General features: G+C 48.1%; 11 protein-coding genes across 11 annotated transcripts; 3 read left to right on the forward strand and 8 right to left on the reverse strand.

The window, feature by feature from the left end:
• Window positions 1–140: 140 nt before the first annotated feature.
• LY89DRAFT_713222 (uncharacterized protein) lies at window positions 141–1121 on the forward strand (the record flags this gene model as incomplete). The annotated part of the gene is made up of 1 exon (XM_018218037.1): window positions 141–1121. One exon carries the CDS (start codon window positions 141–143, stop codon window positions 1119–1121), a length of 981 nt encoding a protein of 326 aa, XP_018078705.1.
• A 715-nt stretch (window positions 1122–1836) lies between these two features.
• LY89DRAFT_745183 (pectin lyase-like protein) lies at window positions 1837–3050 on the forward strand (the record flags this gene model as incomplete). Its single annotated transcript, XM_018221054.1, has 5 exons — window positions 1837–1929; window positions 1984–2182; window positions 2240–2579; window positions 2634–2770; window positions 2872–3050. 5 exons carry the CDS (start codon window positions 1837–1839, stop codon window positions 3048–3050), a joined length of 948 nt encoding a protein of 315 aa, XP_018078706.1.
• Window positions 3051–3463: 413 nt separating this feature from the next.
• LY89DRAFT_727384 (uncharacterized protein) lies at window positions 3464–4653 on the reverse strand (the record flags this gene model as incomplete). Its single annotated transcript, XM_018219146.1, has 3 exons — window positions 3464–3964; window positions 4012–4527; window positions 4573–4653. 3 exons carry the CDS (start codon window positions 4651–4653, stop codon window positions 3464–3466), a joined length of 1098 nt encoding a protein of 365 aa, XP_018078707.1.
• A 1401-nt stretch (window positions 4654–6054) lies between these two features.
• On the reverse strand, window positions 6055–6724 carry LY89DRAFT_679509 (uncharacterized protein). The gene is made up of 3 exons (XM_018213886.1): window positions 6626–6724; window positions 6407–6571; window positions 6055–6336 (listed from the first exon to the last, which is right to left on the reverse strand). The coding sequence occupies exons 1-3, from the start codon at window positions 6705–6707 to the stop codon at window positions 6227–6229; spliced, it is 357 nt and encodes a 118-aa protein (XP_018078708.1). The 5' UTR covers window positions 6708–6724; the 3' UTR covers window positions 6055–6226.
• Window positions 6725–9399: 2675 nt separating this feature from the next.
• On the reverse strand, window positions 9400–10753 carry LY89DRAFT_727386 (WLM-domain-containing protein; the record flags this gene model as incomplete). The annotated part of the gene is made up of 2 exons (XM_018219147.1): window positions 9400–10529; window positions 10576–10753. The coding sequence occupies 2 exons, from the start codon at window positions 10751–10753 to the stop codon at window positions 9400–9402; spliced, it is 1308 nt and encodes a 435-aa protein (XP_018078709.1).
• A 482-nt stretch (window positions 10754–11235) lies between these two features.
• LY89DRAFT_19248 (uncharacterized protein) lies at window positions 11236–12313 on the forward strand. Its single transcript, XM_018205715.1, has 3 exons — window positions 11236–11819; window positions 11967–12080; window positions 12128–12313. Exons 1-3 carry the CDS (start codon window positions 11354–11356, stop codon window positions 12268–12270), a joined length of 723 nt encoding a protein of 240 aa, XP_018078710.1. The 5' UTR covers window positions 11236–11353; the 3' UTR covers window positions 12271–12313.
• A 42-nt stretch (window positions 12314–12355) lies between these two features.
• On the reverse strand, window positions 12356–12940 carry LY89DRAFT_727388 (acid protease; the record flags this gene model as incomplete). Its single annotated transcript, XM_018219148.1, has 1 exon — window positions 12356–12940. The coding sequence occupies one exon, from the start codon at window positions 12938–12940 to the stop codon at window positions 12356–12358; it is 585 nt and encodes a 194-aa protein (XP_018078711.1).
• Window positions 12941–13120: 180 nt separating this feature from the next.
• LY89DRAFT_745190 (uncharacterized protein) lies at window positions 13121–13994 on the reverse strand (the record flags this gene model as incomplete). The annotated part of the gene is made up of 1 exon (XM_018221055.1): window positions 13121–13994. Exon 1 carries the CDS (start codon window positions 13667–13669, stop codon window positions 13121–13123), a length of 549 nt encoding a protein of 182 aa, XP_018078712.1. The 5' UTR covers window positions 13670–13994.
• Window positions 13995–14123: 129 nt separating this feature from the next.
• On the reverse strand, window positions 14124–16369 carry LY89DRAFT_571854 (glutaminase GtaA; the record flags this gene model as incomplete). The annotated part of the gene is made up of 4 exons (XM_018208613.1): window positions 14124–14211; window positions 14263–15329; window positions 15385–15824; window positions 15874–16369. 4 exons carry the CDS (start codon window positions 16367–16369, stop codon window positions 14124–14126), a joined length of 2091 nt encoding a protein of 696 aa, XP_018078713.1.
• Window positions 16370–18472: 2103 nt separating this feature from the next.
• On the reverse strand, window positions 18473–19856 carry LY89DRAFT_19377 (glucanase B). The gene has a single exon (XM_018205724.1). The coding sequence runs from the start codon at window positions 19760–19762 to the stop codon at window positions 18626–18628; it is 1137 nt and encodes a 378-aa protein (XP_018078714.1). The 5' UTR covers window positions 19763–19856; the 3' UTR covers window positions 18473–18625.
• A 1398-nt stretch (window positions 19857–21254) lies between these two features.
• LY89DRAFT_693065 (chitinase) lies at window positions 21255–22541 on the reverse strand (the record flags this gene model as incomplete). Its single annotated transcript, XM_018216617.1, has 4 exons — window positions 21255–21344; window positions 21399–21967; window positions 22014–22245; window positions 22293–22541. The coding sequence occupies 4 exons, from the start codon at window positions 22539–22541 to the stop codon at window positions 21255–21257; spliced, it is 1140 nt and encodes a 379-aa protein (XP_018078715.1).
• Window positions 22542–23723: the final 1182 nt, after the last annotated feature.

Raw genomic sequence — 23723 nt, forward strand, 5'->3', positions numbered from 1 at the left:
GGTGTCAAGAATCCAATCCCTCACTTTCTTTTTCGCGCTATTACTCCTCACACTAAATCCTTGATTGGATTCCTTTCGAATTCTACCCTCTTATTCCCTTGTTTAAAGTTTCTCTCTATTGCCATTGCGGGACAGCGATCATGATTTCAAGAAGTGTGATATTTTCTCTCTTCCTCTCGTCTGTGTTACCTTGGGTGGCGGCATTGCAAACGACATGCTATGTATTAGATGGGAAAGCGAATGCAAACGCCGGTTTCAGATGCGATAATACGACTACAGGCCCCAGTGCCTGCTGTGGGCCAGGAGCAACATGTTATTCGAACGGACTGTGCATGCAAGACAATGGGCAGGTTGTGGATTATTTGAGAGTGGGATGTACAGACAAAACATGGCAATCACCAGCATGTCTTGATCAATGTAACATATGTGAGGGGTATTCCAACACTTCGTCATGGTACGAGCTGATGTGTATCAGATGCGAACAATTCAGCTGCTGGAGTAAGGTTTTGCGATGGGACTGTCACAAATACAACTTCATAGCCAGTATTGTCACTGCTATTCGGAACCTTCAAGCTGACTCGTACAGCTGCTGTGACGATGGCTCTACAGGAGTGGGTAGTTTTGCATGTTGCAATACAGCTTCCGACATCTTCCAAATATCACCAGCAGCAACTGTACTCGCCCAGATGCCGTTAAGCCAACTTACCACGACCTCGACCACAGCCACATCTTCACCGACGCGTTCTGCGGCAGCGACAACATCAGCTTCCTCGAGTGGCGGATCCTCACATGCAGCAGCGATTGGAGCAGGGGTGGGAGTACCATTAGGACTGATCGCTCTAGGAGGACTCGGCTACTTCTTCTGGCGACGACGAAATAATCAAAAGAAATCACAAACATACGAACTACAGAATGGGCAAGAAGGTCCTTATAGTGGAGGCTACGGAGGGGCAGTTGGCGCAGGAGCTGATTACCAGCAAGCTGCAGAAGCGGATTCTGGATATCCGCCAGGATCCAAGAAGTCATATTTTGGTGGCCAGCAGTACGAGCCGGCACAACAGACATCACCAGCGGAATTACCGAACAGCCAGGCACATGTGGTGCATGAATTGGATTCTTGAGGAGAAGGAAGAGGTGTAGATAGAGGACGTTTGCAGCTGCTTGTGAATTGTTTGAGCAAAATGCAGGATAGCGGAACTGTTTTGGGTTTTATCATGCAAAGCGATGGCGTACTTCGTATTATGGAGATAAAGTCTATCTCTCTCGGGTCTGGTCGAGACAGGTCGCTCGTGTTAATTCATTAAAATTTGAGTATATATTGCCGTTTATCTTTGGGTTATGCGTAGGTCCTCGCTCACATATGTTGTTCTTAGACTAGGTTCCATCCCCTTCGAAACATACCTCTATGTCTTTGTTTTGAGAGATCGTGCCGTTGAATGCAAACGATGTACTAGGAAGATCCATTTTCCGTCTGGTAGCCCAATGCCTTGGTACTCATGGGTAGTCCATGCACCTTATTAGGCTATTCTATCTTGATTTCCCATCTACCCGGCTTGTGTACCGAGGTGGTCCAGGAACAATTAAATCCCTATATTGACTCTATAATTGGTGCACTTTCATCTATCGTGCAAGGAGTTTATTTGTCCTTGCCCCGCATATACTTTCTTACTTGTCCCGCGGTTCGTGGGACAATGGACCATTGGCGAGGGGAGTTGAAGGCTTGGCACCACATGTTTTTCCGGATCAGAGTTGAAGAGACAGGAAACCCGAGTACATAGACATTGTCAACGTACTTTCCTTTGAGAGCTGAGTAGCTCCGGTTGCTAAGCTTTAAATATGAAGTACTCAATCTTCGTCTCGTTCTTTTCCTTTGTGGAAACTTTGCAGGCTGCCACACTGAACGTCGGTTCTGGACAAACATACAGCACGGTAGCTTTTCCTTTCTAATGTTTGCTCCGAACTCGATTACTGACAATATTGCAGATTACCGCAGCCTATAATGCGGCGTCTGCAGGAGATACCATTTACATCTACCCTGGAACTTATACCGAAAAGCTTACCATAAGCAAGGATAGCATCACGTTAAAGGGCTCAGCATACCCGAGCACTTCTCCCTCCTCAAATGAAGCCGTCATCACCTACTCAACCTATGCTTCTGCAGCAGGGAGTGATGACGCCAGTGGTATTTCTCCTTTAATTTTATGTTCACATTGATCACCACACTGACATGAAACCATAGCCACCCTCCTCGTCAGCGGCAACAACTTCAAAATGTACAATTTGAACGTCAGCAACACCGCCGGAACAGGTGGGCAAGCCGTTGCTCTCTCTATGCGTGGAGATTACGGCGGCGTATACGCATGTGGACTAAAGTCGTATCAAGACACTCTTTACTCTCATATCGGCTCTCAATTCTTTGGAAGATGTTACATTGAAGGAGCGGTGGATTTCATTTTCGGCATCACAGCCAATTCTTGGTATCAAGGATGTACGCTTGGTGTTCTCAAGAGCGGAGGGACGATTACAGCGCAAGGGAGAACGAGTAGTAGTACAGACGGGTTCTTTGTCTTTGATAAAGCGTGAGTGAAGCCGCCATACCTGTATCGAAGACGGAGACTAAAGTGTGTGCACAGGAAAATTGTACTTGGTTCTGGTGCAGGAAGTGGGACGAAGGGAAATACGTACCTTGGAAGACCATGGGGTGACTACGCGAGAGTGGTATTTCAGAACAGTAATGAAGAGAACATCGTTATTTCTGCAGGTTGGGAAGGTATGTTGATAGTCATTGCCTCTTCACTTTTTTCTACTCGATTGGGACATTGCTCTTGCCATTTGGGGAAAAGGAGAGAAGGCATGCTAATGGGTTGATAGCTTGGTCCTCATCACAATCCACAGCCAACATCTTGTTTGCGGAATACGACAATACTAACGCTGCAGGGACGAGAGTTTCTTGGGCAAAGGCGTTGACGAGCGCATATGCTATTTCAACAATTCTCCCCACTTACTCGAGTTGGGTGGATAGCAGCTATCTCGGTGTTAGTGCACCATAGGTATCCGTCTTCGCGAAAGTAAATGTATGTAGAAGTAAATGAGCAGAAAATGATGATACTGTCTTAAGAAGGGAGTCGCATAGAGCTAAGCGTTAACCGAAAGGGGCTCGTTCCGAATGGTAAGCGATCAGTTTGTTCCTCCCTTTCAGTGAACAGCGCGAATCGCGCAAATCGCGCAAAATGCGGGTATTGTGCAGAATGTGGGAAAAGCCTTTCCAAACATTCCATATCTTTGTTCAATGACTGTCTCACAACATGGGTAACTTTTCTTTAGTACATCTCTATCAGAGCCTTGTTTTTATTCATCGTGGGCTTGCAGTTGTCCATTTCAGCTATCAACCAAAAATCACACGTATGGAATCGAGTAGGGGTTTCTAGTGAGAGCTCCTTTCCCGTTTCTCCTAGTAGTTCCCTCAAGACCTGTTCACACCCTGCAGAAAAGAGACAGCCCACCCAAGTAAGACGGCTAGGAGGGCTGCTAAAGCAGCACCAAGTGCCAGGGCACCATTCAAGTCATCTCTCAACGTCCACCAAAGCGCTGTCGCGAGTATACATCCAGCTGAGCCAAGTAGTGCCAGGACAGAGATCAAAATCGTGATGAGGAAAACATTATATCCCTCGAAGATGTGAATTCCCCAACCGAAGGCAGCTTCGTTGGGATCTGGTATTGCATAGATACTCGTATTTAGCTTCTTCGGCATTCTTCGAGACCATGTGGTGCTGGTATGCAATTTACTCTTCTTCGATGTGAGTTCATGTAAGATGATGTTACTGGGAACTGGTGGGCCTCGTGGGCGTGGCTTGTATTCCCAAGTCGTTCCCTGCCGAACAAGTTCTTCAGGCGGCAGTGCCGGGTTCCTTTCATCGAAGCCGTTTATGATTCCTGCCAGTTCTCCCATGTTCTGTACCGAAAACTTGGAAAGCTTAGTATAGTTTAGACAAGAGTGGACACGTTCCTAACCTCGACGAATCTGACATCCTTTGGTTCAAAGAACCACCTTCGCTTACTCATTCGAAAGTACTCAGTTTTTATCTTCTGAAAGAAAGTATGGTCCGTTGTCGTGTGGTGAGTCACATCAAGTTCTGCGTGCTGAATTTGGTGTTTTCCAGAATTGAAGCATAGCTCGAGATACCTCCAAGAGCGGTTGCCAAGTTGACCACGCTCCTCCGCTAATCTTCGAAGTCTGATTGGCGACCGTGCCTCTTCCCGTATATTTTGTGCCTGGTGGTTCCGTAAGTTGGTCATTGGATATGATGTAGACTGACCCTTCGTTTTGATAGATCCCGAACTGTGTTGCGACTGGAGGACGGGCGCTCCACCAGCAAGAGCTATGATGTCTCTCTCAAATGTGGACAATGGTCGCTTACCCCAAATGATTTTACAGTTCAGCTTGAGTTCTTTCTCCAATTGTTCCACTGCCCTCAACTCGTTTTCATTGCCTGCGGGGAAATCACCATACAAGTTTTCCCCACAGTCCTATAAAGTTAGCTAAAAGTGTTACTCCCTGGCAGAAGAACTTACACATTTCCATTCAAGTCTTCTATAACCGGCTTCTGGTGTGACCTGAAACGCCGCCCTAAATCGAACTTGCAAATGCTCCATATCCCTATTGATTTAAATCTCGTTTTACGCAAGTCTTCGAAGGGGCTCCAAGTATCGCAGTCCAGGAGCCAGTGCCTGATACCAGTCTCGAGAAGATCTATCTTCAGATATTGCTCAGCGTTTGTCAGCACTACTGTCTGAGTACGGAGAAGCAAGAGGTGCAGTATTAGATTGAGGTCTCTCCTCTTCAGAAACCGTGGAATGTTCTTAGAGATGTCTGCTAGAACGTCGTCCACCACGGCGTCTGTTTCCAGAAGCTTGTCGATAGAAGTGGCAATGAAACGATCGAGTTGTGCGCAGGTTTCTGGAATTCTAGCAAGTTTTGCCAAGTGCTGCATGCGAAGGCCGATGAGTTCACGAAGTGCACGTTCGAATTTCGCCAAAGTTCCAAGATAAGATTCCATTAATGGGTAGTACTGTATATCATTCAAAGTTCTATACGTATCAGCTTGTGCTACATAAGATTGATGCGCGTGGAGAATTACATCGTCCGCAGCTCAAAAAAGAAATCTTCAAGTATCCACCTTCTTGCACGAACAAGCGGTTCTGGGAGAAGCTCTTTTTCAGTTAATGGATGTTCCAGTACCGGGCGGTTTGCTTCATATGTTTTTCTAGCATCTAAGCCTTCTTTTTGCACACTTTCAGTTTTGACAAGTTGTTTATCAGCAAGTAGTGTGGTCGTCCCTGATAGAGGTTCGATGTCAATAGTTGATTCGATTCGATGTAAAGTTCTGGGTCTCTCTTGAATAGATATTGGTGAAGCATCTTTGGTATTAAAAGGCGCAAGCCTCGATTTTGATCTTGATCGGCGACGTAGAAACTTATATGCCCACCAAACAAAAGTCAAACTCGTCTGGATCGTGAAACCGTGATAGTAATGAATAATATCTCGGGGCCGACAGCATTCGATGAAGCCCATCCACCAGATTGACTCTGGCTGGAGCTCAGAGTAGTGATTTCAGGCAGCCTAGGACGTGAGCCTGGTAATCGAGGAGGCTGAACGGCGATTTGTCTAACTTCCATGGCATTGACTGCAGTTGTCTCTGCAGGAAACCACTGGTATTCAGCAAGATTGTTACGTGGCATGATTAGCTGATTAGCTCGTAAGAGCTTTCTGAAAGAAGAAAGAGTGTATAAGGAAGAATAGTGTAGTTGTTGTAAAGGCAGGCTTTGAAAGTGTGAGGCTGTGACGATCCCTGCAAGCCACAACCACAAGAGAGCCTGACTGAGCGACAGCCAATCACTGACCCACAGCTATTCTACGCTTCTGTTGAATGGATGTAAGTGAGTTTGGAAGTGGTGAGAGTTATGGCTTTCTGAGAATGGACTGGTCACAGTGGTTAAAACAAGCTTCACCCACAGACTTGGTGCATAATGGACTCAATCCCAAATCGGTTTTCCATTCTGTAACAAATCTCACCAAGAAGAATTCCTCCTTAAAGAAAGTAAAGTCTTTCAGCCTACTCGTCATCCAGCCCATTGCCATCCAAAGAAACCATAGCACTACCACCTCCAATATTTTCGTGCGCCTCCTTACTCCTCGCAAGCAAGAGACTCGAGCAAGATGAACTACTTAAGAGCAGATAACATTGGTCGCCACGAAGGGGCCACTTGCTTGCTCACAGTGGTCGATAACGCCCACGGTATCACCCTCGGTGCAGTCCGAGTTCGTATAGTAATGGACTTGAAGAAAGTCAGTCACTGATTCCATCCTCCAACTTTAAACAAATGTAACTAAAAGAGGAATACTTACCGACACACCCAGCATCGGTGACTGAGATGAGACTGACACTTTCGACGGTACTGAGAACTGTCGCGATCGGTTGACAAAGATTCTCTTCATTGAAGGTAGCCTCTGAATCGGCTGTTCCGGTGCATCCTCCAGCACTGTAGTATGTCTGGACAGCGAAAAACTCCCCTAGAAATCAGGTCAGAAGTGCTTCTTGATTTGGCTTCGTGGAGGATGTACCACCTTGACGCTTCTCCTCGGCCGGAGCTGCAGTAGCAACGGTGAGGAGGGCGAAGAGGGAAGTGATAGCAGTGGAGAATTGCATGTTTGCGATTTTGGTCGTGGTTGACTAGACTTTGGGAGTTGTTTGGAGAAGTTATTGATGAATGAATGGACTCTGAAAGCTGTCTGAAGAAGTGATTGTTGCAAGACTCAGTCCAACGCAGGTTTTGAGTCTGTTGTATAGACTTTTCATCGCATCCTTGTCTCGAGCTTCACACCGATTACATTCAAGGACCTTTCGATCCAACTGATGACTTACAATCCATTGACAGTAGTTTTGCTTCAGCTCTGTCGTGTTGACAACCAATGCCGTGTTCGTTACCAAAATTGAGAATTGAACTCGTACACATTGATCATCGCAACACTGATCACCATCACAGTCTGTTCTCGTCGTCTTCCATATCCAGCAATACCCGAGTGTATGTTCGTGAATGACAATTGCATTGACCGCCGCCTCCTGCCGTAGGATGGGATGGAATGATGCTTACACGTGTATCAGCGGACCAATACCGCGACCGTCAGAAGATCAGAAAAGGCTGACATCAGCCACAGCATCGTATAAGAGGGTGTTCGTCTCTTTGTATTTGGAACCGAGCCTCACGCTGCAACGTTGAGGCGTAGCTCGGTCCACTCGAAATGCTCGGAAGCCTTCCGGTCCCAAATTCTCGGTCTGGCCAAAAAGCCACGAGGAAACTTGAAACTTCTCGTCCGAGCTTTTTTTGTCCCGAACACGCCTATGGCGAGTGAGGCTGAACATATTCGGGGTGGTATACTGTATCTGAACAGACGAGCCGCGCTTACGGTGTACAGTTACACAAATCTGAATCTTTGACTTGAAAGACTGGGAATACTGGGAATGGAGGCTCACCCGAGCTGCTTTCTGTCTTGGGCATATTATACTTTGGCGGTGAGCTTCCTGCACATGATTGCTTTTCCAGTATGGTAAAAGGAACATAAAAATTGGTAAAGCGGACTTCTAGCTTCTAGTATTGTACACTATCTTGTTCAAGCTTGGTCACTTGATCGATACTGGTGAGAGCTAGCCTATGCGAGAGAGTAGAGAGTTTTGAATTCGTGCTGTGAGCAGGATTATCTAAAGCAAGACGCGATTCTAGTATGACTTTCGTACATTCTTCAAAATTTGGAACTTTTACATATAGGACATGTCTCCAACGGATCAATCTCCGAAAGAAGGAATCTTAATACCTATTACTGGTAAGTGTTGCGAGTGCAGCAATTGGAAGATTACGCTCCGTCTCACAGCAAGGGACGAGAACACGAAGTCGGCAACTTCCGAAAGCAGAAATTTAGCTACTGCTGGGCTTTGCAGCACAGGTATTGCATGAATCCTTTCGGGTCCGAAAGAGGAATCTCAAAATTGAAAGCTGTGTGAATTCATGGCTACTAGGCTCAGAGAGTGTTCTCATGATTAGTCACTATGCTTATCTCTCTCAAGTTTGCTCGATCATTTGACTATGGTGTAGTGCTTAGAAGGGCATCAAAGCATCGAATCGTGGAGAAGTTGACGATCTCTGAAGGGGAATTGCTTCGTCGATGTAGTCTAACATAGCAAATACGTATGCCCTTGCTGTAAGGCGGGTGAACTTATGACTGTATAGCCATGTTGTAACGCCGCACAAGCCCGGGAGATTCAAATTCTCGCTGCGTGGCCTCGCTTTCTGAAGTAGTTTTAGAAAGCGTTCCAGACCCCCTATTTATCTGTTTGCGGGGTTCTAGATCGGAGTAAATAGCGCAAGCTCTAGTTTTTGTTTGAGCAGACCAAGGCAAAACTGTCAAGAATTCGCCTCAATGGATCAAGAAATGAGGGGGAGCGTAGAAATATGTATGGAGAGAAGTCGGCTGGACCTTTGGTTTTGTGATGGGAAAGGAACCAAAACAAGGAGTAGCTTAATTCACAACTTAGTCGGTCAAGTGCTCCATGTTCTATCCAATGGGATGTCATCCGTTCTCCCCTGAAAATAAGAGGCTCAGCTTGGATGCCAAGATATCAAAGCTCGGTAGGATGAATGACAGAGAGGGTTCATGAATGGTTTGGGATGGCATGTTTTAATACTCTGCTTCAGCCCTTCAGCTGACAATTACAATTTTGCCACACTCATGCATGTACTACAACGCCTGTTCCGTTCACGCCGGAATTGGCAGCAAGCCCAACTCGACTCCTGGTTTCCGGGTAGACCATCATGTTCTATAAGTGTGAATGTGCTGAACAATTATAGACGACTGAAAGGTCTCACTCGAGACGCCTCTTTGAAGCTCTAATGAAGTGCAAACGATCAACATAAGTAATGAAGTATCCCTTGAACGGCCAGCTCGCTTGTGAATTTTAGCGTAAAATCGCGTTTCAGGGAGCTTCAGCGGTCTTTAGCGATCAACACCCTAAAACTTCAGTGATTACACCCTTAAATTCCAGGCTGTCACAGCGATCCATTTTTTGGTGTTCTTGACAAAATGTCCGTGCATCAGTGATTCCACGCTAAAATTCACTCTGGCCGTTCAAGGGATAGGAGCAGACTCGCGTAGAAAATGTTGAGTGTGATGTTATGCTTTTTAAAGTGGCCTCGATCTTGACCTTAGTGAGCCAGGCTGCATGGTAATCAAAGCTCTGCCTGTTTATACCTTCCCAATTGCTCCGATGCGCAGCAGAAATAATCTCCCCTTGCGCCCCATCCAATTTCTCATAATAATCATAATGTCACTATCGTCGAGGAGAGTCCTCACGAACGGTCCTTTATCTTGCCACAAGTTTGACAAGCCCAGAATTTATCTTCTGTCATTGTGGTACATCGCGAACATGTCCACATCTGACTTCCCAAGCCTGTTGGCTGCGTAGTCACGATCTTCTTACGGTCTGCTTCTGCGATCTTTTGAGTGATTTCTGGAGGTCGCTCGGAAGTGCATGCATCACAGGCGAGGAAGCCGATGGGGTTGTGGAGGGTGCATACAGGACAGGTCCATCCAGTAAGATATGGTTCTGTTGATGGTGGTGGAGGGTTAGGTGCCACAGGCGGCGATGGTTTCGATGACGATGGAATACGGGGTGGGGTTGCCGTTTTTGTAGGTAGAATCTTTGATTTCTTCGCTGTATTTTCAGCGACCAACCGACTGACCGGTCGATTTGGATGCTGGCGGATTGGTGGCGGTTTTGACCTGACTGGGACAGGAGGAGATGAAGGTGCTTCTCTCTTGATCGACCCTGATGGTCCAACAGAACCGCCTCCATTACCCGTGGGATTGGCCTGGGTGGGAGGGATATATGAAGCTCCATATTCCTTCTGCTCATCTTCTTGAACCAACTCCCACAGTGCTTGAGCAATAGCTCTATCGTTCGCCTCGTCCATCTCAGCCTTTGTCTGGAAACCATTCTTTGTTGCTTGGTCTGCTAGAGCGGTGATTTCTTGGTCGTTCTTAGCACCACCAGCTCCACAGCCTCTCTCCACAATGCTTCGTCTCTCGATCGCATCAACAATGACCCTACGAATGTCAGCACCAGCAGGCACAGGTCGTCCACCCAGCTTCTGTCCAGAACCCGCGTTCAAAGTCCGCCTCTTCTCTGCAGCGTTGCGTGCAATACGTCTAGCTTCATCCCTTGATACCCGCGAGCCTCCAAGCCTGCGACCTTCTGACAAGAAGCCTTCTCCTGTATAGCCCTTGGACAGTAGGGCTTCGTATTCCTTTCGTAGCTGATCCCATAGGGCGTTGAACTCGGCATTATGCGGGCCTATGACATTATGTGAAAGCTCGTGGAGCATAGTATCGACCACTTGTTCGAGAGGAAGGAATTGGTTCTTGTCACCAGGGTATCGTAAACGTAAACATATTCGCTGTCCTCTGTTCTCATTGATACCTAGAAGTGTTAGCAGTTGATAAACGAAGAATAATGAAGGTATTACCTAGAAGGTTTTGTTGGTCTGGGTAGAACTCTGCCAATGTTCCGACCTTCCAGCCCCGCGCTCTCATAATAGGTTTGACCAAAGATGCAATCTTCCTCAAGGCATGTAGAGCTTCCTTCTCGCGTGGGAGTTGGGCGAGATGGGAGTATCCTAATATGAGAGCATCTACCTCCGGCATTTTGCTGGTATTCTCGAGTCCAGAAGACTCCTGCTTCTACTGTAAGGCTTGAACGAAATCTGCGAGGCTGTGCTCGAGGTAAATCTGCAAAAGTCGATGAAGAAAGAAATAAAGGAAAGATCAAGGATCCGAATCGCAAACCTTCAAATATGCGTTGCCCAGAATCATCTAGAACGGGCGCGTTCGTTGATTTTGGTTGGTGGTGTTGGACGAATTGTAATCAGAGGCGAGGCTGAGAACGCGTTGACCATCGCGGCCTATTTTGATTCTGCTTGCCACAGCAAAAATACGCAACAACCTATTCACCAGATATACTTCAAAGATCCTATGTTTGAGTACTTCGGGTTATTCTCGCAATGGTGATCTTATCATAGGATACTGCAAGCGCATATTGACAATTAGCCGGCATGCATACTAAGAGGGTTATTTACAAGGGCGCGAAGAGTTAGACTCCCCTCGTCCTTCCTATTCCGAGTCCGTGCCACAAATAACCCCGAGAATCCAAGTGGACCTGATTGCCTGCTTACATATTGAACGATTCGATATTTGTCGACGAATTCTTTCATCCTTTTCCTAAATCAACAACTTCCATATCTCAATATGGCCGCTCAAGAACCGCTAGTCCATTTCTACGACCTCTCAGGTCCCAAACCATGGTCGCCATTCTGCTGGCTCACTCGCTACGCTCTCAACTACAAAAACATACCCTACACCGTCACCAAGGTGTCCTACCCTGGCATTGGTCCCAAATGTGAAGAGCTCTTCAAAGACATGACTGGCCTTGAAGCCACAGTGCCCATCATCGAGATCCTGCAACCTCCTTACAAAGCACTCAATGACAGTACACCTATTGCTTTGCTTCTGAATGAACGTTTCACGGAGAAAGATGGCTTCAAGCATCTGAAAGATATAGAGAAAGTAGATGCGTATGCGGAATCGTTGGGGAGCTTTGGGAGAGCAATCATTAGGTGGATTATGTTTGATGTTTACTCTAATTCTCTGGATAAGAGTGATGGGAGCCAGGAGTATTTCAAGGAGACAAGGGAGCCGAGGTTGGGCTGTGAATGTAAGTTTTGCTGTTGCTTTTGTTGCTGCTCGCTATTTTTCTTCAAGTGTCAACAGCCTTCCTGGAGAGTGTCGTCAAGTGCTTTGATAGTACATGCATATTCAAATCACGAAGGTAGGAGACAGCATGCTGACCAACGAGGAACAGTAAAGGATCTTCTGGAAAAAAAGGGTGGGGGAGAAGAGAAAGTGATGCAAGAAATTAGAGAAAATTGGACTCCACTTCAGGAAAGAATGAAAAAGGACGATGGGACTAGTGAACGTAAGTTTCATCACCTATCTATACCTTCTGAATTGACACAAGCTCAGCAACATACATCGACTTCTTTGATGCAGCACACATTCGTTGGATCGAAGCTGCATCTCACGAGAAGTATGAGAAGTTACTTGGCCTCTACAGCGACGACACCTTCACCAAGTTGATGAAGAAAGTCTCCAAATATGAGACTTGATCGGTCAACCTCATTTCAGAAAAAATCAAGTTCTTCCAAAACACAACCTTCCATTTCTCATCCACTACCAAGCACATCTTCCTCATCAAGCATAATACTGTCTACTCGAAAACCGCATCTGCAAGTTCCCCACATCAATCACAGACAACGTATTAACCATAAACACATCTCCCAAAATATACGGCCCCGTTCCCCCATCCTGAATCCCACTCTGACACGTCGTCCCATTCTCCGTAATCTTATAGACCAGATCCACCGGATTTATCGGTAACACCGTCCCATTAACCCTCACCCCAACCTGAGGCGGCTTCGCACTACACTCAATCAACCAATTCCCCTGCTCCAGCTGCGCCGGCGGCACAAAAAGCGCATTGATAGCCGCCGCGTCCGCCGTTGGGACATACATCAACGTCGTGCCCGAATCAACAATATACTGGATCCCCTTCTGGCCCGTCGCCCCCTTATAACTCAATCCATCCGGCGTAATGGCATAGAACTGATACGCAGGCTTCAACGGATTAATCCACTGCTGACTCAAGATCTGCAGTCCCGTCGTCACGAAACTCGAACTGGCATTCATCCCCGCCGCTTTCCCATCCGGCACCCCGCCAATCTCCATAACGCCCCCATACCCATAATTCCGCGTCGAGCTATCCCTCGAAAGCGCCATGCTGAAAATCGGCGCCGTCAGATTCTGCACGAAGAAAATGGTATTCATCAACGACGAATACACCTGCTGATTCGACACCGCGTCCGGATGCCTTGTACTAGCCGCTACATCCGCCCGCGGATCACTCCCCGTGTACACGGACGTGATGCTCGGGAACGCCATGCCGACCAGCCCGCTCGATTACGAGTCCCCGAACCAGCCAGCCAGGTACGCGAGGGCGATCTCCTGCTTGGGCACCGTGATGCCGGCGAAGGTGATGGTTTCGAGCCCGACTTGGCCGTTGAGGTATTCGCCGTCGGCGTAGGAGATGTTGAAGTTGGTGTTGGGGAGCGGGGAGAAGGTGGGAGAGCGAGGCATGGGGAGTCCGAAGTGGCATTCTGTGGGGGAGATGGTTAGGTTGGTGGTGTAGTCTACGCAGGTGAAGTTTTGTTGGACGAGCCAGGTGTCGGAGGAACCTGTGTCGATTATGGCGATGCGGGTGGTGCTTCCGAAGGTGATGTTGGCGAGGAAGTCTTGTCCCAGTTCGGCAGAGGTGATGTTGCTGAGGCTGGGAGTGGTGGAAGAGGAGGTAGGTGAGAAAGAACGGATAGCTTGGCGGAGAGAGTGAGAAGCCGTTTTGTTGGTGCTAGGGATACGTGTTAAATGAAGAGTATAAGACGGTTTCTGGTTAGGTATGGCGAAGCCAGCCGCGAGGATCGGTAGAACGAGGAAGAGGATGGGTGAGAACATGATTGAAGACGTTCTAGAGCTCCAGTCTAACTCTTTCAAAAAAAAACCAAAAAAAAAACGACGGAAAACAACAACTCTACCCAAACAAACAAAAGAACGGACCCAGAGAAGCACTTATCAAGAAAGACACAACAACATCCCACGCCCTCCTTTCCTTATCTCTGCACCCGCCGCCTCAATCCCATCTCGCGGGTAAGATACCGTATATTGCAGAACGCACACAGACTAGATAGCCGCAAGGCAGAATTAAGCTTTCCCCGCACACGGGAGCGTTCATATATATCCTAGTCTAGATAGGCGGAACTTGCACGATTGGTGTATCCCCTGATTTTTTTAAGCGAGGGGTGAGTTTAGTTCAGCCTCAATTAAGTATGGAAAAGGGGAGGGAGTTGAAAGAAGATTTTGGAATTCCAGTTATATTTTATTGAAGAGTCGAAGAATAAAGATTTTCTTCTCATGAAGCAGGGTCCATCAATGCCAACAACGCAAAATGACCCCCAACAACTGGTCTTGAGTAAAAGTGCGGCCCATCGATAGGCCAACTAAGATTCATTAGCACGAACTGTTGGTGAGAGGGGAAAGGGAGGTCATACTCAGCAGTCTGCGCATCATAGAGATCCGTCAACCCCATATTCGTCGGCGTCTCATTGATAAACTTGGCCAGATCATCAATAAACATATCCCTAGTCCCCTCATCCGCCAGCGAAGCAGCCCACATCTCCCAATCGCTCTTGGTGTAATTATGTCTCGTGTCCAGCGGGACGCCGAACTCGTCGTTGACCGTAGGGTAGAACGCTGACTGCATGTCGTAGACGGATTGCGGGACCAGTCCGAGATTCAACAGTTTGTCGCCGTACAGGTTGTACAGCAGCCCGTGGGTGTCGTTCATCCCGTAAGCGAGCGTGGTGTGTGGAGGAGTGGCGTCCTGGGCGATGCCGAGGGTTTGCCATTGTGTGATGTAGGAGGTGGCGATGGAGGAGAAGTTCGCGGCGTCGGCGGTGTTGCCGGTCAGTTTGGCGATCTCGGCCATGGCGCCGATGCCAATGATGCCTTTGAGGGCGAGGTTCGTTTGGTTGGCTAAGCTGCCGGCGAAGTCGTCGGTGGAGATCTGGTTCGCGGGGATCAGGGCCTCGGCGATGAGGTATTGCGTCCATTGGGTGAGGATTGCGTAGTGTTGGGACAGGTAGGCCGTGTCGCTGGCTTTCTGGGCGTAGGCAAGTGTCATGATGAGCATATTCCCACATTCTTCAAGGGGTTGTTGTTCGTCGTTGCCAGCCGGATGTCCAGTAGCATTTGGGTAGGAAGATCCAAGATCGTGCATGCTGTACTTATTTGGATATTGGCCTGATTCCTGGTTCTCGAAGAGGGGATCGAGCATGAGTTTCACGAGAGTGGGCTGGAGATAGATGAGGATTGGGTGGAAGGGGAAGATCACGTCGACTGTTTGGACGTTGCCGTCTGAGCTGATTTCTTTGAGGAACAGGTATTGTTTGGTGAGGTTGCCAACGAGCTGAGTTGAGCCGAGGGCTTGACGAGCTGAGAGCGATACGATTGTGGTGTAGTTCTGGCCGGCTTGTGTGCTGGCGTCAGAGGCGATCTTGTTATCGAGGGTAGTAGCTGTTGTGCTAGCTGTGCTGTAATCATTGTAGAAGAATGAAAGCTGTACAGTATAAGTCAGCGAGTTGTCTTTCCAACTTGAAAACAGGAAGACTTACAGCATCAGTCTCACTTGAGAAGTAACTCGTCCAAAGAGAAGTCAAAGGCACAATCCCAGTAGCACCATCAAATTGAATAGCATTCTCCTGCGTCAACCCAAGAGTATATAACGTGCTAACAGATCCCGTGACAGAACCGAGGCCAACAGAGAATCCAAAAACCGGCCAGTCCTGGTTGATAGGACGATAGTCCGCATCATTGGTATTTGCCAACTTGCCATTAGCTATGAATGCTCCACGAACATCAACATCGGCTCCAGATTGGAAAGACAGGCTCTCGGACTTGGAAGTAGCGAAGTACCAGTAGCCCCAGTCTGCTTGATCATTGGTTTGACTAAACTCGAGTTGAGTTTGACGCCAGACACGATGGTAAGCAATGTCATCGCTTGTAGAACCATATTCCCATTGAGCAACCGAGGAATGGTCTCCCGCAACCCATTCTGGAAAACAAGTCAGTTTCTCATCTCTTCTGATACAAGAGGACCTTACCAGCAGAAATATCAACGTAAAGCTGGACATCATGCGGAGCCCCATCCATAGACTGAACCGCAACATCCATATACGAGAAAATAAGCGACTGCCTTTTCTGATCATCCGGAGTGAGAGGCGAGAGGAAAGTAATGTTCATCTCCACCTTTCCTCCTACATCCATGATAAACACACTTCTCGTCGACGTATACGAGAAGGCCGTCTGGGTGACAGTTTGGTCGTTTGTCGGATCTCCCATCCATGTATATGTCACATTATCCACCTTGATCAAACCGGTCCAGGCTGTGACCTGACCAGCCCAGAACGTAGTCCATTGTCCGTAGAGATAACCGCCATTGCCTCCATCACTACCAGCGAACTGTAAAGTGTTGAAGTATGGAGATTTGACTGCGATTGGAATTGCAGGGGGTCGAGCAGGAGAAAACGTCGATGCCGCAGTCGTAAAGTCGAATAGTGCAGCGCACACAGCTAGGACAGCTTGACTTGATATCCTCATTGTGCCGAAATTATATATACAACAGCTTCCCAGGCTCAAGTAGTTCTCGTGGGTCGTAATACAGGCAAACTTGCCTTCCTTGTTTTGTTTTTTTTGGTATCGAGATCCAGAAATAATAATATGTGGGGTATTATACAATACTGGGATATGTATGACGAACAAAGTGTTGTCCCCGTCTGGGATATACAGAAACAATGAAACAGCAGGCGGACGGGCAAGAAGAAGTAAAGAATATGCGATGCGACACGAGAGGGAAGAAAATGACCAGGAAGGAAAAAAGAGAGGGTGCAGGTCAGACAGACCATTTATGAAGCTCTTTCACTGGAGGAGTAAGATTTGACTGCGCTGCTACTGTCTGCTGTACGTACATGATCGTTTGGTCAGTGCGCATGATGTGTGTGTGCTGTTGGTGTTGGTGTTGGTGCTGGTGCTGCTACGTTGGGGGCAGCTTCAAGGATAGTGCTGAGATCGTCATTCAGAACGCGGAACCCCTGAGGAGGAAGAGCGGGGAGGGGAAGGGAATCTCATCCTTCGGGGGCCTGAAAATCTGCATGTCGGTCAAATTGAAGGTCGGTGCAGGTACAGGAACAGGTAATTACTTCGTAATTACATGTTCAACCTCGGAAGCATCCATGTCGCCCTTGATGTTTGGACGATGATTGACTGTCCCCAAGCTCCGGGCTTGTTCGAGCTTGGAGCTTGGAGCTTGGTGGAGTCTGTCGAGACTCGGCTTCCTTGGCAGGAGGAGATATAAAAAGGTACAGTACTGTACATAGGTAAGCGAGAGAGGGAGGGTCTAAGTCTAAGTCTAAGTCTAAGCCCCGAGAAAGGAGCGAGATCAACCTTCTTTACTTACCTAGGTACGTTTACCCCACATCCACCATCGTCACAACCAACGCCTTCCCGTCCTTTGGCTTGCATCTCATCTCACCGCGTCGGCACCGTCGCGTGGCGAGATGAACACCGCACCGAATGAGAAGTCCTCGTGGCCCTGCACCAGGGGAATCTACAACAAGAGACGGTTTCTCCGCCTCGGAAGTTCGGGCGAGAAGCGAACGAAGCGCTTCACGATGTCTGGTAGCCAGTGAGGGGTGATGACCGTTCATGGCTGGAATAGGAAGGTTGAAGGTATCGTGAAAAGATGCACACGGCACGTCGAGTGCGGAGTGCAGGTGCGCGGATCGGTCACCTGCAGAGTCTAGGGTTAACACATCATGGGGAAACAATAGGGAATAATGTGGTGTCCCGAGTTGTAACGTTGTCTCATCCATTTCGGTGTTGTGATGAGAGCATGCTTTAAGTTGCATGGTGGCATGCAGAGAAGGTGGTTCATCGAATGTACTGTACAGGACTCTTCGAACCATTCATCCGGATCCTCGAGAAGACCTCACATTGAAAGAACTATCCTTCCCTCTCCTCCATCCATCTCAAATTCCACCTTTCCACCTCTCCACTAACCAAATCTAATCCTAAACATTCCTCCCTCGATTTTAACTCCTCGCCACTATCAACCAATTCTCGTACTCACAACCAATCCCCCACCCCCAAAAACCCGAGAGCCTCAAATCGCCAATCTTTCCTTATCAAAGATTGAGACTCAGCCTCATCGATCGCCAAGATCTACTCTGCGGGTCATTTAACAGCCTCATTTCCTATATTTAGCCACATGCTTGAATGTTTTATTGTGCTGTGCTCTTGTATTTGTCAAGATGCCTTATTAGCACTAATCAAATGTCGTTCATGTTCCAATGTACTCTTTAATTTGTCAAAATGCCTCGAGGCCAATCTTACACAGAGGGATTGAAAATCCTCTATTGAGAAGTGGGAGGGGCCTCCATTGTATCGAGGCTCTGGTGTTCCAGATTGCCTCTCGCCTGGTACTTGTCGCATATTGTCCGAAATCTGAAGGAGGAGGCGAAATTTCTGCTTGAGAACCGAGAAGGATTGCATGTTCCTCCATGAAGCAGCCTTCAGCCCCCAAGTTTCGGATTCTAAGAAAGGAATTAGAATCTTCGCTTATGAGTATGCTGTTGAGGCGATTCAATTCAGTGGCAAAGGTGAATAGTCATGTCAATACACTAATATGTATCAAGAAACGAAGAGAAAGGAACGAACATCTGCAAGACAAACAAGTGCTCACCACCTTCCCACCAAACCCATCCCATCGCCAAATATCAAAACCCAATCCAACCACCCAACCCAGACAACACCTCCCAATCAAGGAAACCAAGCAACAGCCCAAACATAGAACTCCCCTTAAGGGTCCAAAACCGTAATAGTAAAAACCTCCGGATTCCCATCACTAACCGTCCCCGCCACACCCGCCTGCCCACTCGGCGCGACATCATCATACGGGAACGCATACCCCAGTCCCCCAGCCGCAGTCGCGTGCACAATCCGACTATAATGATTCGTGACCGGATTCTGGTAATAACTTGCGATGACCTCGCCATCGGGTTGGTTGGCATTTAGCAGCAATGTGCTTCTGTTGAAAGCGGCAGCTAGACGCGCTGTCAAGTTGCCCATCTCGGCTGTATTGGCTTGGGGCCAAGAAGCGGCTGAGAAGGGGCCGGTGGAGCAGGAGAAGATGTCAGCGGCGGATGGTTGGGCGAATGTTCCCACGCCCGGGAAGGTGAGGAGGCCGTTTTGGATGCTGGCGGCTGTGGTGCCCCATTGGGCTTGGGTGTTGACACTTAGCTGATTAGAAGCATATTGTGCCCAGACCTGAGAGACGTAGTTGGCGTAGTACCCTGAGAAGAGGTTGTTGTTCATCACAATTCCGGTGTTGGGACTCAGGGCACGTAGTGGTTGGCCGCTAGAGTTGTTGACGATGAGTTGATTCCAGCCAGCATTGTCGACAGCGTTCTGTGCTTGGAGACCGCTACAAACGGTTCCGAGACCACCCGATGGGATACCTGGGACATTCTGGACAGCGCCGGAAGTATTCGTGAGCGAGAGTTGAATTGGGACGCTGACGAAATCAACATATGTGATATTGGCGAACAGTTGAAAGGAATTGAAAGTGAATTCGCAGAATCCCCAGGTCTTGGAATAATTCGGATCAGACGGGTTGCTGACAGAAGGCTCGACGAGACCAGGTCCAGGGTTGAGCAAGAAAGTAAGAGTGTTGTTGATGCAGAACCAGATGCGGCCTCCTGCCATCTGCGGGATCGTTGCTGGAGTCGATGACCCGGGGGCACCAAGCTTGATGCCGCAGTCTACCGCCAGAGGAGACCCGACGGAAGATGGAGACTGAGGATAGTATGTCGAGTGTCCATCTGCCTGGATGAGGACAAATGAACCATTGCTTGCATCTATGCCCGTGATGTATGCATACACCGTACTCGAGCTGGTCTGATTCTGCAGCTGGATACTCAACGTTGAGTTCGTCATGATTGATGAATCCAAGATTGTCTCAAACTCTGCTGATATTGAAAGAATGCAGTAGTAACATGGATCGAAGGAAAAGGTGCGAGGCTAGAACTGTTGACTCAAGGACCAGGAATATATGTTGCATAACATGAGGAATCGTGGGACCCATAAAACTTTTTGTTTTTGCCAGGGCCGATCAGGTTTTTAGTATGAGATCATATTTTCTTTTTTTGTTCTTGCGCAAACTTTGGCCACGCTCAACAACAAGGAAAGAGCCAGCCAACTTCTCCAGCCTCGTGAGAAGGAGATCTAGTCAACAGCACTCGCCTTCTGACTTCTCAAAACGTAATCAAAAGCTGGCCAGAGGCCTAGTCATTCGAATCTAGAGGTGTACGATTCATGCCGGCTATCTGGACCTCCGTCTCCGTTGGCTATCGACCCCAGACTGAACAGGTGAAATTGTTGTGATACTGAGACACGAAATATTTAGCCTTGAAGAAACTTTTGTGGAGGTGGTGGAGAGAGGTTGTCGCGAGGCTCAAGCACCTGACCTGTGATCGGCGATCACAACGTGTGACAGAAGCGCATGGGAGGTTCGGATGAAAGGTGCTGAGGATACGGAGGTATATCCGTTTCGAGGTGTTAAATCGGTAGCAAGCCGGTGCCAGCGAAATGTGTGGTACCGTTTAAATACCGGTAGCCATTGTTCAGCTTAGCCTTATCGCTGTTGCTAGGTGTTCTATGTCAATATTGAAGCATCAAGAAAAAAAGCGGCGCTTGCATTGAATCCCAAGGTTGAACTCTTTGGGTCTTAAACTTTACAGAAGCTGTTTGAGCTGGTCTTAGCTTTCCACATCGGATCGCTGGAGGTTGCCGAGCTGAAGGCTGGGAGATTGAGCTGTTTCGGATACCTACATATTGATGAAACATACCAAAGATGTCTCATGCTCAAGAAGTAACAGTCGGTGAAGCAATATGTCGAAAGCAATACGAAATAATTGATCCAGAAGGTTGAGAAGTGGACGGTCTTTGAGCGGGAGTGAGGAAAAGCACCCCGAAGCGTCTCGGTACATCACCGGCTTGCATGACCGAGTTTCCTGTGCCGCAAACTGAATTTGGATTGTATCTTTTAGCACGTTTTCTCATCCGAAGATTTCAAGCCACCAATAATGCAAAAAGGGGTACTTGGAACCGTCGTTCCGAAGCAAAGATTGGAGCCGAATGGCTTACCGAGGCAAGCATCGAAAGAAGAAATACCTGGCTATAGAACAGCACGTAACCATTCCAGATCCATCAACAGTGCATAGAACGTTTGATGTTCATATTTCATATGTTAAGAGCATCCTATAAACTTAAAATCAACGACGTGTGCTCATGATCATTCATCGTATCCTCATGCTCTCGTTAAAGAAAAATTCAATAAGTAATGCCTCCCAATCGTCAAACACAATGCCATGTTCCAGCCGCCAAGTCTTCGCTTCGTACAAGTACAAAGGCCGTCAAGTCGTCACTTTCATGAAGCGTGAAGTGCTTTGAATCCTGTTGATATCAAGCTTCGAGGACCAGGAGGCGCATCTGCTGTGCCAGTCCAGTAGAAGAGACCCTGTCGAATCGTCAGCATGAGACCTGTTTGCAGATCATACAATATAGCGCTTACCCCAAGCCCCTTCTCTTTGCAAAAGTTCGCTTTGAGCTTCACTGTCTCTGGGTTATCGTAAGTTACAAATCCACCATCACCGCCTGTGCAGAATGCAGCCACGACCCTTGTGTTTACGATCTCTTCGGCACCGTTGCGAGGTAGTTGCTTGTATTCGAAGGTTCCTTCATCACCACCATTCCCTTTGAAGGACCGCCCAGGACCACTGGCACCGAGAAATGATCTGCCATAGACGGGAACACCTAGTAGTATCTTGGATGCTGGAAACCCAGTCGAGATAACATAGTCAACAGCAGCGGATCCCGATGGCTCCTCGGGACTGCCTGGGAATAGCTGGGCGTGATGACCAGCTTTGGGAGACCACGCACCTGCAAAGTCGTAGGCCATGAGGTTGATTAGGTCGAGGTAGTCTTGTGCTTTGTAGAGATCGATGTTCTGAAGTGCCCATTGTCCAGCTGGCAGTGCTGCTGTGAGGAGATATCGGTCGTCTGGCAAGTGAAGTCTGATGGCAGCGAGCAACGCTAGAAAGTTCCTGCCTTGTTCTGGGTCGGAAGGGTGTTCCCAGTCAACTAAGAATGTCAGCTCCAATTGCAACTCCGTGAGGAGAGAGCTTACTGTCGATTCCATCGAATCCTGATGCTTCTACCAGACCTCTTGCAGATCTTCCAAAGTTGTCCCGAGTAGCAGCGCTCGCCGCGATGCTTGCAAAGTTCTGGCTCGCAGCTCCTCCACCGATAGACAAGATCAACTTCAAGTAGCCATGTTCCTGCTTTAGGCGCATGAAAGATCCCAAGCATCCTGTGGCTCCGTCGACTGGCATCTGAGCATCAGCCCATTCGTCACTCAGCTATCGCGATGTTAGTTGGGAGTCTAAGCAGATGTAAATGATCTTACAAAGACGCCACCATCTGTTGCAACATGGGCAAAAGCATAGAAGACATGGCTGATGCAGTTGTAGTTCAACGTCGCTGGTGTCTCTCCTCGATAGACTCGATAGTTTGGAAAGTAGACAGCGTTCTTCCGAGTCAGATCAGAGATACTTGCTTCAACTGATGGCTGAGATGGTCTTCGAGGTGGCGTTATACCGGAAGGTCTTGAGCCATACGGTATTGGTGGCGGAACTGGACCATAGTAGTTTGCCATCTTATGGATTAGAAGTGAAGGTCCGCCGAATCCGAAGTACACCTATCTTACTTTGATGACCGAGTCGAAGAAAAGGGGACGAGAAGATGTATATTCGCATGGTACTTTATTCAATTTTCCAAATAAGGACATTAAACTATGCCTTGTAGTCTTCAGCTCTTTCTCTCTTAGTCGGTAGGGACAGGAGTGGTTGTTCGCTTTCCGCCAAATGCAATGTTCAACAGGAGGGTGCGAACAACATGATGCGTCCCGAAGAAGGGGTCGCCGCATACGAAAGGGAGCCCAAATCAGACAGACCTATATAAACGGACTTGACGGACAAACTGATGAATCAACGGGCCGCATCGTCACCGCCAAGTTAACGGCGAAGATCTCTCCCAGGATGACCAGGATGTCAAGGTGTGGCAGCTTTTACTGGTAATATGGAGCTGGTGGATCAACCGAAGTGGTGTGGAGAGTCGACAAGAGGATTCCATAGAAGTTCAGAACAGACGGTCAACTGCTAGGGAAGATCCGAGGCGGACCAATCAGAATGCCGGATTCTTCTCTGGTTGCATATAATGTGCCTGGGCTAAGGATGTGGATTTTCAATGCAGGGAGGCAATCCAGCACTCTCTGTTGTGGCTTTCCTTGAAGAGTCTTCAATTATCACCTGGGGCGTAGTAGCATGGGCATGGATATGAATATGATTGAGGACACGGACATGGACATGGGAGGACCGAAGAGGTGGTGAAGCTGTGGCTGCTGCCGCTGCTGCGTCTCCGAGCCAACGAGGAAAGCTACGTCTGAGTCTGTGTCTGTGTCTGTCTGGGTAGCAACCTGCATTAGTTCTTCTAGTTTTATGAGCATTGTTCATGCAGTGGCTTCTCGTCGGCTAAAGGTGGATTGAGAGACGAGCCTTCATTCTTCATGGATGCATCGTGAACTTCCTCTTGACGTGCTGACTCGCTCGTCGAAGCCTGCAGACGTCTCGTCCTTTTTTTGCTGAGGCCAGCGATATCTGACAGCCCGTCTGAAATAAGGAACCCCCCACAACTGTCCAGCTACAGTACTACTGCAATGCATTACGGAAGATTTGATGCTAGCCGTGGGTCTGAAGGATTTGACATGTGGCACATTTGAAGATAATGAGAAGCGCCTTGAGGTCTCCCACTGCAACTGCTGCTGGATCGTACTGTAAGT

This window comes from Mollisia scopiformis (genome assembly GCF_001500285.1).
Source record: "Mollisia scopiformis unplaced genomic scaffold LY89scaffold_1, whole genome shotgun sequence".
In the NCBI taxonomy this organism is placed as follows: Eukaryota; Fungi; Ascomycota; class Leotiomycetes; order Helotiales; family Mollisiaceae; genus Mollisia; species Mollisia scopiformis.